The sequence below is a fragment of the Ostrea edulis genome, chromosome 1 (assembly GCF_947568905.1).
Source record: "Ostrea edulis chromosome 1, xbOstEdul1.1, whole genome shotgun sequence".
NCBI lineage: Eukaryota > Metazoa > Mollusca > Bivalvia > Ostreida > Ostreidae > Ostrea > Ostrea edulis.
Window position 1 is genome coordinate 58,571,185 of NC_079164.1, and position 12,500 is coordinate 58,583,684.

Sequence of the window (12,500 nt, forward strand, 5' to 3'; positions counted from 1 at the left end):
GCAGCTGGAGACATTGTGAATGCTCAGCGAGCTGTGTTATCACCAGAAAATGTTGATTTGCTAATATTTCTAAAATGCAACATTGTCATTCCTGATGATCTTTTGCGATAAGTATTGACATGTTATTATCTAGTGTGATGATCAGGCAATCACCATGCTTAACTCTAATCTAGTCAATGTTTCTGTATTTTTTATTTTGTTTGTTGTTTAAGCCCAATTCTTTTTTTTAAAAATTGCTTTATTTTAATATGACTGTATCGTTTCGAAAATAACCGTATCGTAGTGAAATATTGTGATACGTATCGTATCGTGAGGTAGGCGTATCGTTTCACCCCTAACACATAGTCTCATGGTGATACACCCATGTCTTATGGTATGACTATGTCAAAACCCTATAATCAATTTTGACCTTGAGGTCAAAGTTCAAGGTCATATAGAGGTCATGAAGGTACATGACACATCATCTCATGGTGATACACTCATGTGTCAAATATGGTATGCCTATATCAAAGAACAAAGAAGATATGGCCCGGACACAAATCCATTGTAAAAAACCTTTAATTTTGACCTTGAGGTCAAGGGTCAAGGTCATATAGAGGTCATGAAGGTACTCGACACATCGTCTCATGGTGATCTACCTGTGTGCCAAATATGGCATGCCTAAGTTAAAGAACAAAGAAGTTATGGCCCGGACACGAATCTGCACAGATAGACAGACGGACGGACAGACAAACGGACAGATGGACAGACAGACAGAGTGATTCCCATATACCCCCCGAACGAAGTATGGGGGTATAAAAACTCCTTTGTCATTAATATTTTTCCCAAAAAATAGAAATTAAAAAATAAAATCCTCTCACCCGCCCCATACTTTTTGCTGACCCTGGATGATAATCTACTAACTAAGTTGAAATGGTCTAATAAAGATAAAACTTTTGGGAGAAGCTAGACCTATTTTAGTCCCAGTATACATGGTTTCCATTTTCACAGCTATGAAGAAATTGGTGCGTGTTAAAACAGATAAAGATTTTATGCATAAATTACAGTTTAAATCACTGTTTTAAAACATAATTTCTTTGTTGATAAAATTGTTCCAAACAAGAGTTTATAAATATCATAGAGTAAATAAAGTCACCTGAATCTTTTGCTGCTTGTAGGGCATGTAAAAAAGCTTCCCCAGCACTGGGTACATCTCCCAGCTGACTGTAAGCAAATGCCATGTTAGCAAAACACTGTCCTTGGCTATTCCTGTTCCTTAATCTAGCTACAAAGAAAAATCATGCATATTTACCTTAAAATTATGCAATAGTTTTTGTCTATATATCGAGCAACTTAAGATTCATGGTTTTTGCTACCACAGGACATTGTGCACCTATCAATATTTAGCACGCATAATGTCTGTAACTAAAATGATATGTCACACATTTTTATCAGATGGTTAGTTGAGGTATATTGATAGATACATTAAATCAATCAGAAATCTTGTAAAATCATTAATTTTCGTAGTTGTCTACTCTTATTTGAGTACATATAAAAATAAAATCCACAAATTCACAAACAGAAGTTGATCTACCATTATGAATATCAACTCTTCAACCACAAAATTAAGACATTAACAATGCTAAAGTTATACAGTACAGTGAAACTTCTCTAAACTGGCAAGCTCTCGGATCGCAAAAAATGGATGGTTTAGAGGGATGGCCAGTTTACCAAGAATTTGCATTTAGAGACATTTTATCTCAATTTTCATTAGATATGCCTTCTTCATACCACGAACCATAACATATAATGTTCAAGGACTATTACTCCACACTTGGGAAAAAAAAAACAACAAGAAATGTTCAGGAGAAGATGCCCCAATGGTGTAAAATTGAAAAGGGTTATACACAAGCATCATTTAATTGATAGTAGTGCCAAACCATTTCAAAATATTGAGCAGACAATATTTTCCTATGTTCAGAGTAGATTGACCATGTGACCTAAAAATCAATAGGTGTCATCTACTCTTTATGCTGTACCAGTGTACCAAGTTTAGTGTCAATCAAGTAAATGATTCTTAAAATACCATATATACTCGCCTATAAGTCGATTTGCCTATAAGTCGATTGTATAGTTTTTAGGTTATTTTGGAGGGAATTGCCATTGATCCATTTATAAGCCGGTTCAAGAATCGGTTGACAATTTCAAATCAATGCTCTCATGTTTTTACCTGTGTTTCAAATAATATTTTGAGAAATGCGCCAATATTTGATATTTTTTCCCCAACAAATCAATTTCATATCAATATCCTTATGTATTTATCTGTGTTCCAATAATATTTTGAGATATGGCATAGATATTTCACTTTTTATTCTCAACAAATTAAACAGTTACTATTTTGTTTATTTCGTCCATCTTTTTGTTGTTTAAAAAATACTAGGCTATACATTACGCCATCCAGAAAATACTAATCTTCTTAGGTCACTCCTGTAAGTCGGACATAGATTTTGGACCAAAATTTAACTTTAAAAATCCGACTTACAGGCAAATATATATGGTATAGGAGAGAATATATTACTATGTCCAGTTTAACCCTTGATCTTTGATTAGGTGACTTCAAAATCAATTGGGGTCATCTATTCTTTATGATGTACCAGTGTAACAAGTTTGATGTCTGTCAAGCAAAGGGTTCTCCATACATTGAATGGGCAGTACATTGTATATTCCTACATATATGTATGTCCAGTTTGACCATTGACCTTTGACCATATGACCTCAAAATCAATAGGGGTCATCTTCTCCTGAAGATGTACCAATGTACCAAGTCTGTCAAGCAAAGGGTTTTCCAGATATTGAGTGGACAGTATATTCCTATGTCCATTTTGACCTTTGACCATGTGACCTCAAAATCAATAGGGATCATCTAATTTTAAAGATGTACCAGAGTACCAAGTTTGATGTCTGTCAAGCAAAGAGCTCTCAAGATATTCAGCAGACAGTATCTTCCTTTGTCCAGTTTGACCCTCGACCTTTGACCTCAAAATCAATAGTGGTCATCTACTCCTGAAGATCTACCAGTGTACTAAAGAAGTAGGTACAGTTTCTAAAGTCATCTGGCCCAAAATATCGATGATTTCTCTTGGAGCTCAAACCCTGGCATTCAAATAAGGAATAGATTAGCAAATCCAAAATTCGCTCAATTTGATCAGCAACATAATTTGTGCCAAATGACAAGAACTTGAAGTTGGCATAAAATTGCAAAAATGCCATTTTCAATGAAAATATCCACAAATTCATGTGGTTTTCCTTTCAAAAAACATACAGCGCATGCGTCGAGCAAATTCATATTCAAGCATGTTTTTCATCTTAAAATAATACACAATATATATAATTTTCATTTTGCTCGACAAATGCGCACATCTTTTCCTGAGCAATAATCTGTATGACATTTGACAGTTTTCAGGCTTATTTTGAGAAAAAGGCGGGAAATGTCTTGTTCGTGATGTCATAATGCTATCCATTTAGGAATATCATTCTGATTTTGTTGACATAGTATACCTGGCATATATTTTACTTTCTTAAAACCCTGATTAAGTTTAATTCCAGACACATTTTATAGAGAGAAAAATTTTGGGCCTTTTTATGTAGACAATCGTACCTTGTTCTTTGATGTCTGTCGAGCAAAGGGTTCTCAAGATATTGAGCAGACAGTATATTACTATGTCCAGTTTGACCATTCACCTTTGACCATGTGACCTCAAAATCATTAGGGGTCATCTTCTTTTGAAGATATACACATGTACCAGTGTACCAAGTTTGATGTCTGTCAAGCAAAGGGTTCTCTAGACATTGAGTGGTCAGTATAATCCTATGTCCAGTTTAACTCTTGACCTTTGACCATGTGACCTCAAAATCAATAGAGGTCATCTACTCCTTTGGATGTACCAGTGTACCAAGTTTGATGTCAATAAAGCAAAGGGTTCTCAAGATATCGAGCGGACAAAGCCTTCCTATATCCAGAGTGGATTGACCCTTGACCTTTGACCTGAAAATCAATAGGCCTCCTCTTCTACTCATAACCAACCGGGGTTGAACCCACATTTGTAATGGATATTTTATCTCCCCCTAAGGGAGCTCTTGATATTGTTTATCTCCCCTAAGGGAGTTCTTCATATCATAAGTCCAATATAGTGTTTTAGTGATGCTGAATAAAGCATGGTCTAACAATGGTAGCAGCTAGAGCATGGTTGAAGGGAAAGATGTAGGTACAGTTTCTAAAGTCATTTAGCCCAAAATATCGATGATTTCACTTGGAGCTCAAACCCTGACATTCAAATAAGGAATGGATTAGCAAACCCAAAATCTGCTCAGTTTTGGGCCTTTTCATGTATACAATCGTACCTTGTTCTTAGTGTCAGATTCATAGTGTCAAAAACAGTGTAAGGAAGTGTGACATTTAACAAGAGGCCCATGGGCCACATCGCTCACCTGAGTCACCTTGGCCCATATCTGAAGACTTTCCATATATATTTGCAATTTGCATGTAAAACCTTAGTCCCTATTATGGCCCAAACTACCCTTTGCAAACTTGAATCTACACTATGTCAGAAAGCTTTCATGTAAATGTCAACTTCTTTGGCCCAATGGTTCTTGAGAAGAAGATTTTTAAAGCTTTTTCCTATATTTGTATGTAAAACTTTGAAACACCCCCCCCCCCCTTGTGGCCCCATCCTACCCCCCGGGGGCCATGATTTGAACAAACTTGAATCTGCACTATGTCAGAAAGTTTTCTTGTAAATATCAGCTTTTCTGACTCAGTGGTTATTGAGAAAAAGATTTTAACTATATATTTGTATGTAAAACTTTGATCCCCTATTGTGGCCCCATCCAACCCCCGGAGTCCATGATTTGAACAAACTTGAATCTGCATTATGTCAGGAAACTTTCATGTAAATCTCAGCTTTTCTGGCTTAGTGGTTCTTGAGAAGAAGATTTTTAAAGTTTTTCCCTATATATTTGTATGTAAAACTTTGATCCCCCCTTGTGGCCCCATCCAACCCCTGGAGTCCATGATTTGAACAAACTTGAATCTGCATTATGTCAGGAAACTTTCATGTAAATCTCAGCTTTTCTGGCTTAGTGGTTCTTGAGAAGAAGATTTTTAAAGTTTTTCCCTATATATTTGTGTGTAAAACTTTGATCCCCTCTTGGGGCCCCATCTTATCCCCGGGGGCCATGATTTGAACAAACTTGAATCTGCACTATGTCAGAAAGTTTTCATGTAAAAATCAGCTTTTCTGGCTCAGTGGTTCTTGAGAAGAAGATTTTTAAAGTTTTTCCCTATATATTTGTATGTAAAACTTTGATCCCCCCTTGTGGCCCCATCCTACCACCGGGGGCCATGATTTGAACAAACTTGAATCTGCAATATGTCAGGAAGCTTTCAGGTAAATTTCAGCTCTTCTGGCCCAGTGGTTCTTGAGAAGAAGATTTTTAAACGACCCCACCCTATTTTTGCATTTTTGTGATTATCTCCCCTTTGAAAGGGACATGGCCCTTCATTTGAACAAACTTGAAAGCCCTTCACCCAAGGACGCTTTTGGCCATGTTTGGTTGAAATTGGCCCAGTGGTTCTGGAGAAGAAGTCGAAAATGTGAAAAGTTTAACAGAAAGACGGACAAGACAGACAGACAGACAGACAGACGGACGGACAGACGACGGACAAAAAGCGATCAGAAAAGCTCACTTGAGCTTTCAGCTCAGGTGAGCTAATAACTATTTAGGAAGAATTTAGTGAATGTGAAAAAGTGCAAAACTTTGTGGACTAAGAAAATAAGAATGTCAACAAAAATCAGCCCAACCCCAATTGTACAAGTAAGAATTGTTAGCATGGAAAGAGGTCACAGAATTAGATAAGAAGAAACAGGGAGTTGCTATAGCCTTGTCCCTTCCTGAAAATGATGAGTCCAGAATACGAGAAAAAGTGTTTGATCAGCTGAACTTGGAGGATCTCAAGGAAGAAACAGGTTTGAAAACCTTGTTTGAATTTTTGGACAAACATTTAGCCAAAGACGACTTAGCAGATAGCTTTGAGAAATTTGAAGACTTTTTACAAAAGGTCTGATGGACAGCCTATTAATGAATACATATTATCCATTTTTTATGCCAAATACAGAAAAATTGAAAAGAAAAATATGAAGTTATCCCATGAAGTTATCCCATCAAGTTACTAGGAAGATCACTGATAAGCAAAGAGGAAAGAATGGTTGTCTTAACTAGAATGAATTTTGAGAATAAAGAAACTCTATGAAGAAGCTCAGAAATCCCTTAAAAAAATTCAAAGGTGAAACTTGTGGAAACGCACCCACTACATCAATATCCATTAAACTTGAACCGGCATTCCTGGCAGAGAATGAGGAAGCACTGATGGCAGCTGGATATGCGAGAATGCCAATGAAGGGTATCAAATTTAACAGAGGAGGTGGAAGAAATGAGCAGACGTGGGGGAGAGGATTTCAGAGTGACCAGAGTAGAGGTTCATTTTACCGTCATCAAGGTGGGCAATCGCGTATAGGTAGTTCAGGCATTAAAAAGAGCATGAATCCATCAGGACCAGATGGAAATGTATTGACATGCAAATCTTGTGGGTCATTTAGACATATGATGGCAACTTGTCCTCACAGTTGGGAAAACATGGCGAAAGTAAACACATGTTCAGCTGAAGAAGAAGAATTTGTGCTGTTTACAGGAAACCAACCAAAGGAGATAAGACACTTGGGGATGGATGCCAGGAACTGTGCAGTTCTAGATAGTGCCTGCAGCAGTACAGTGTGTGGAAGTAAATGGATCAACACGTACATCGATTCGCTTGATGAACTAGACAAGAATAGGATTAAGAAAACGGAGGGCAGAAGAATCTTCAAGTTTGGAGGGGGATCTCGTCTTAAATCCGAGGGAGAATATGCAATTCCAACTCGTATAGCTGGGAAAGTTGTTACGATAACTACTGATGTTGTTAATTCAGACATTCCATTACTGTTGTCACGAACAGCTATGAAAACTGCTGGCGTGAAGCTGAACTTAGAAGATGACACAGCAGAGATTCTTGGAAAAACCATGAACCTTAATTTGACCTCTTCTGGACATTATTGTGTTCCCATAGATAAAGCAGAAATGATATCAGTTGAAGAAGTTTGCTCAGTCAGGATCGATGAGATGGACCCTAAAAAAGATATTCAACTCTTCTAAAATCGCACCAACAATTTGCCCACCCACCAAAGAAACGACTGGTATCACTTTTGAAGGATGCAGGAGCTTGGCGAGACAACTTCGACCAGGATATTAAAAATATTGAGCAGAGGTGTAATGTATGCAAGACCTATGCTAGAACACCATCACGGCCTGTTGTTTCATTTCCAATGGCATCCCACTTTAATGAAAAGGTGGCTATGGACCTGAAGTACTGGAGAGGAAAGTGGATTTTGCATGATTGACATGTGGTCCAGATACACAGTGTCTGTTTTTATTGAGAGGAAAAAGGCAACTGATGTCATCGATAAAATCATGTCTCCTTGGAAAGGAATATTTGGTGTCATATGGGAGCAATTATGACAGATAATGGAGGGGAGTTCAACTCTGAAGAAACTCGAGAAGTGGCATCCATTTTGAATATCAAGGTGCATACATTTGCAGGTGAAAATTCATTTCAGAATGGATTGTGTGAAAGAGTGCACTCTGTAACTGACATGATGTAGACAAAACTAGAACATGACTACAGGGATGTGAGTGAGCAGAGTCTCTTATGCTGGGCAAACATGGCAAGGAATGTATTGCAGATGTGGAATGGTTTTAGTAGTCACCAGCTTGTGTTTGGATGGAATCCCAACCTCTCCAACATCATGACAGACAAATTACCAGCACTTGAGGGTCGTACATTGAGCAAGACATATGCTAAACACCTTAATTTATTGCACAGCACAAGACAAGCTTACATAGAAGCAGAAGCTGATGAAAGAATTAGGCGAGCATTGTTGAACAAAGTGAGAGCTAGTGTTGAAAAATCTGTTTCGATTAATGATCGATATAATCAGTATTTACATGTAGTTAATAAATGTTTATTATTTTTGGGGCTACTTCTATTTAATAGTTTTATGGATATGTGCAGCATACACACTAGCTGGTGTCACTAAATTCCAACTTTTCAATGTGGAGTCCACTCTTACTCTCCCCCGCACATGTCTTGATATAAAAGAGGGATTAACGGTCAGATGAATCTCAGATTAGATATTAATTAGTGTACAGGCGACAATCGATTTTGAAAAATAGAATCGATAATTGGAATCGAAGACCCAAAAACGGTCGACAATCGATTGTCGGCGACATGAAAATGGTGATATGGTATACTACAAGCGTGAGGGCAAAGATAGATGGCTTGGACCAGGTAAAGTTGTGTTTCAAGATGGCAAGGTTGTTTTTGTACGTCATGGTGGAGTTTTTCTCCGAGTGTCGCCCAACAGACTACAAATACTATCAGAAGATTGTATACAAACAGAAGAGAAAGTTGCAGATTCTGAAAATATAGAGAAGACACAACAACCAAGAAAGAGTGCAGTCTCTGAATACCTGATGGAAAGCAAAATAAACCACAGTCCAGTTTCACTAATTCAAAGCAATATTGCACTGAAAGCACATGGCAGCATTCAATAAAAGATGGGTTCAGAGGATGATAACTGGATAAAAGCTACAATCCTTGGCAGAGCAGGTATAGCAACAGGAAATAACAGAAACTGGTATAATGTGCAAGATTTTGGGAGCAAAGAAGAAACAAGAGGTCCATGGGCCACATCGCTCACCTGAGTAACCTTGGTCCATATCAGAAGACTTTCCATATATATTTGCATGTAAAACCGTAGTCCCTATTATGGCCCCATCCTACCAATAGAGGCCATGGTTTTTCCAAATTTGAATCTACACGATGTCAGAAAGCTTTCATGTAAATGTGAACTTCTTTAGCCCAATGGTTCTTGAGAAGAAGATTTTTAAAGATTTTTCCTATATATTTGTATGCAAATCTTTGATCCCCCTTGTGGCCCCATCCTAACCCCAGGGGCCATGATTTCAACAAACTTGAATCTGCACTATGTCAGAAAGCTTTCATGCAAATATCAGCTTTTCTGGCTCAGTGGTTCTTGAGAAGAAGATTTTAAAAGATTTTCCCTATATATTTGTATGTAAAACTTTGATCCCCTATTGTGGCCCCATCCTACCCCAGGGGGCGATGATTTCAACAAACTTAACTCTGCACTATGTCAGGAAGCTTTCATGTAAATATTAGCTTTTCTGGCTCAGTGGTTCTTGAGAAGAAGATTTTTAAAGATTTTCTCTATATATTTGTATGTAAAACTTTGATCCCCTATTGTGGCCCCATCCGACCCCCGGGGGCCATCATTTTAACAATTTAGTATCTGCACTACCTAATAAAGCTTATCTATAAATTTCATCTTTTCTGGCCCAGTGGTTCTTGAGAAGAAGATTTTTTAATGACCCTACTCTATTTTTACCTTTTCTTGATTATCTCCCCTTGGAAGGTGGCCTGGCCCTTTATTTTAACAATTTAGAATTCCCTTTACCTAAGGATGCTTTGTGCCAACTTTGGTTGAAATTGGCCCAGTGGTTTTTGTTTTGAGAAGAAGTCAAAAATGTTAAAAGTTTACAGACGGACGGACGCCGGAATACCGGTGATCAGAAAAGTTCACTTGAGCTTTTAGCTCAGGTGAGCTAAAAAGCATAGACCTAGGCAAACTCCCTTGGGAAAGAATCAACCAAAATGATGAAAGTGTGCATTCTATAACATATGAAAATACAAGTTGTGACAATATAGCCCTAGCAAAACAAAATGAACTTGAAAAACTCAAAACCTTTGACACATACACTGAAGATGAAGGACAGATTATCAACGAGATGGGTCATCACTTCATAGGAAGGACAAGTAAGAGCAAGACTTGTTGCACGTGGATTTGAGGAAGAATTTTGTACCCCTAGAGACAGTCTCAATATATTTCTATTTAAAACTTTGATCCCCTATTGTGGCCCCAACATATCCCCGGAGGCCATGATTTGAACAAACTTGAATTTGAACTATGTCAGGAAGCTTTTATGTAAATCTCAGCTCTTCTGGCTCATTGGTTCTTGAGAAGAAGACTTTTAAAGATTTCCCTATATATTGCTATATAAAACTTTGATCCCCTATTGTGGCCCCATCCTACCCCCGGGAGCCATAATTTGAACAAATTGAATCTGCACTATGTCAGGAAGCTTTTATGTAAATGTCAGCTCCTCTGGCCCAGTGGTTCTTAAGAAGAAGATTTTTAAATGACCCTACCCTAATTTTGCATTTTAGTAATTATTTCCCATGGCCCTTCATTTGAACAAACTTGAAAGCCCTTCACCCAAGGATGCTTTTGGCCAAGTTTGGTTGAAATTGACATAGTGGTTCTTGAGAAGAAGATGAAAATATGAAAAGTTTACAACGACAACGCCGACAGACAACAGAAAAATTTTGATCAGAAAAGCTCACTTGAACCTTTGGCTCAGGTGAGCTGAAAAGTCCAACTATCACAAACAAGGTATTAAATTATTTCATAATAATTATATTCCCCATAAAGCAATTAAATTTTGATTTCAGCCGTAGTGCACGTTAGTTAGTAAATAAGTACATTAATTTTCAAATGTTCTTGCAGAGTGAGGCACTAACTCAGGGTAGTTAGTCTTCATTTCAAGAAAATTTTTTTTTTACTGTTTTACACCCAACACCGTTTTACACTTGGTAAAGGTTGGGTGTAATCTTATTAATGGAATGTTATCGGTGTTTATTTGTTTTTGTTTATTATTTTATTGTTTACAAGTTGTGTTTCATTGTCTGTTAGCCACTGTAATGTTGGGATATGGGGGTTAGTTCATTTTTCTGTTTGTGTGTTTATGTGACGTCACAGAGGGGTTAGTGCCATGCCTGGCATGGCACTAACCCCATCGCTTTGTCCAAGTATTACCGCGATTCCAACTACATTTCTCAGTTGTAGCAGAAAACAGCAATTTCCACAATTGATCATACATCCAGCCCCGTAAGATCTGCAATAGTTCGATATACAAGCCTGGCCTGCCCTCGCACTTCGCAACATGCACTTGTCTCGGTTATGATCAAATCCTCGTATAGAGGAGTAATAAACATACCTAAACTTCTTCATCTCTTCAACTGCGACCATTTGCAACGATATATAAGAGGCAATGCGACGTTCAAATTCTACAAGGACTAGTACGCCGCAATGTAAACACTCTCTCGATCTGTTATGGCCGCCGCGACCGAGCCTGCAGCAGACTATCTATTAAGCGACGTCACAAATTAAATTCTGACGTAGCGTACACTGATTCCCGTACTTTGGTAATATAACGTAGGAATGTGATAGTGTTGATACATGACCTTCCTACTAGCTCTGACTAAAGGGTTAATCCACTAGCCAGAGCTAATAGGAAGGCCATGTATCTAACACTACCACATAACCAAAATGTGACTGTTTGTACATGTATCACACATAGAAATGCAAATTTTGTCTTAAGGGATTGGATGGGTCACACTAAGTACCCATCACACAATCATCATTAGTGATCCACATTACACAAAAGCAGTGACCTGAAATACATGTAAATACTGTCATGGTCGGCAACATGATTTCATGTCACAATCTATAATAGATCTAGAAATCTCATTTAAATTTTGGAATGACCAAATGACTAAATTATAACACAACAGTGTATGAACATTTTAGACTTAGTGACATAATTATATATTTGCAATTACTCTTTGATCCTGTGATAAAATGCATTAGAGAATTTTGAAGGATATTTTCCTATAAATGCAAAGACCGAATCGCTATAAATCTGTTAGGTGTATGAGCATTGTCAAGCAAGTCGTCTGCATCTAGAATCTCTGTCCACAGGAACCAGTGATTTTGTAATAATAATAGACCATATATAATATACCATACCACCTCCTAACAAGAGGCCCAAGGGCCACATTGCTCACCTGAGTCATCTTGGCCCATATCTAAAGACTTTTCATATATATTTGCAAGTAAATCCTTAGTTCGTATTGTGGCCCCAACCTACCCCTGGAGGCCATGCTTTTTACAAACTTGAATCTATACTATGTCAGGAAGCTTTCATGTAAATGTTCACTTGGTTCATATTTAAAGATTTTTCCTATATATTCGCATGTAAAACTTTTATCCCTATTGTGGCCCCAACCCACTCCCAGGGGACATGATTTTTACAAAATTGAATCTGCACTGTCAGGAAGCTTTCATGTAAATGTAAACTTTTCTGGACCAGTGATTTTTCAGAAGAAGATTTTTGATGATTTTCCCAATATATTTGTATGTAAAATTTTGATCCCCTACTGTAGCCCCATCTTACCTCCGGGGATCATGATTTTTACAAATGTGAATCTGCGCTATGTCAGGAAGCTT

General features: G+C 37.7%; 1 protein-coding gene across 4 annotated transcripts in view; it reads right to left on the reverse strand.

The window, feature by feature from the left end:
• Positions 1 to 12,500, reverse strand: part of LOC125664635 (tetratricopeptide repeat protein 24-like) — a 138,772-nt gene that overhangs the window by 104,858 nt on the left and 21,414 nt on the right. For all 4 annotated transcript variants that reach the window (XM_056154663.1, XM_048897474.2, XM_048897473.2 and 1 more), the window contains exon 4: positions 1,136 to 1,264. In XM_056154663.1, the coding sequence (XP_056010638.1) occupies positions 1,136 to 1,264 (129 nt within the window). The remainder of the gene's footprint in view (positions 1 to 1,135; positions 1,265 to 12,500) is intronic.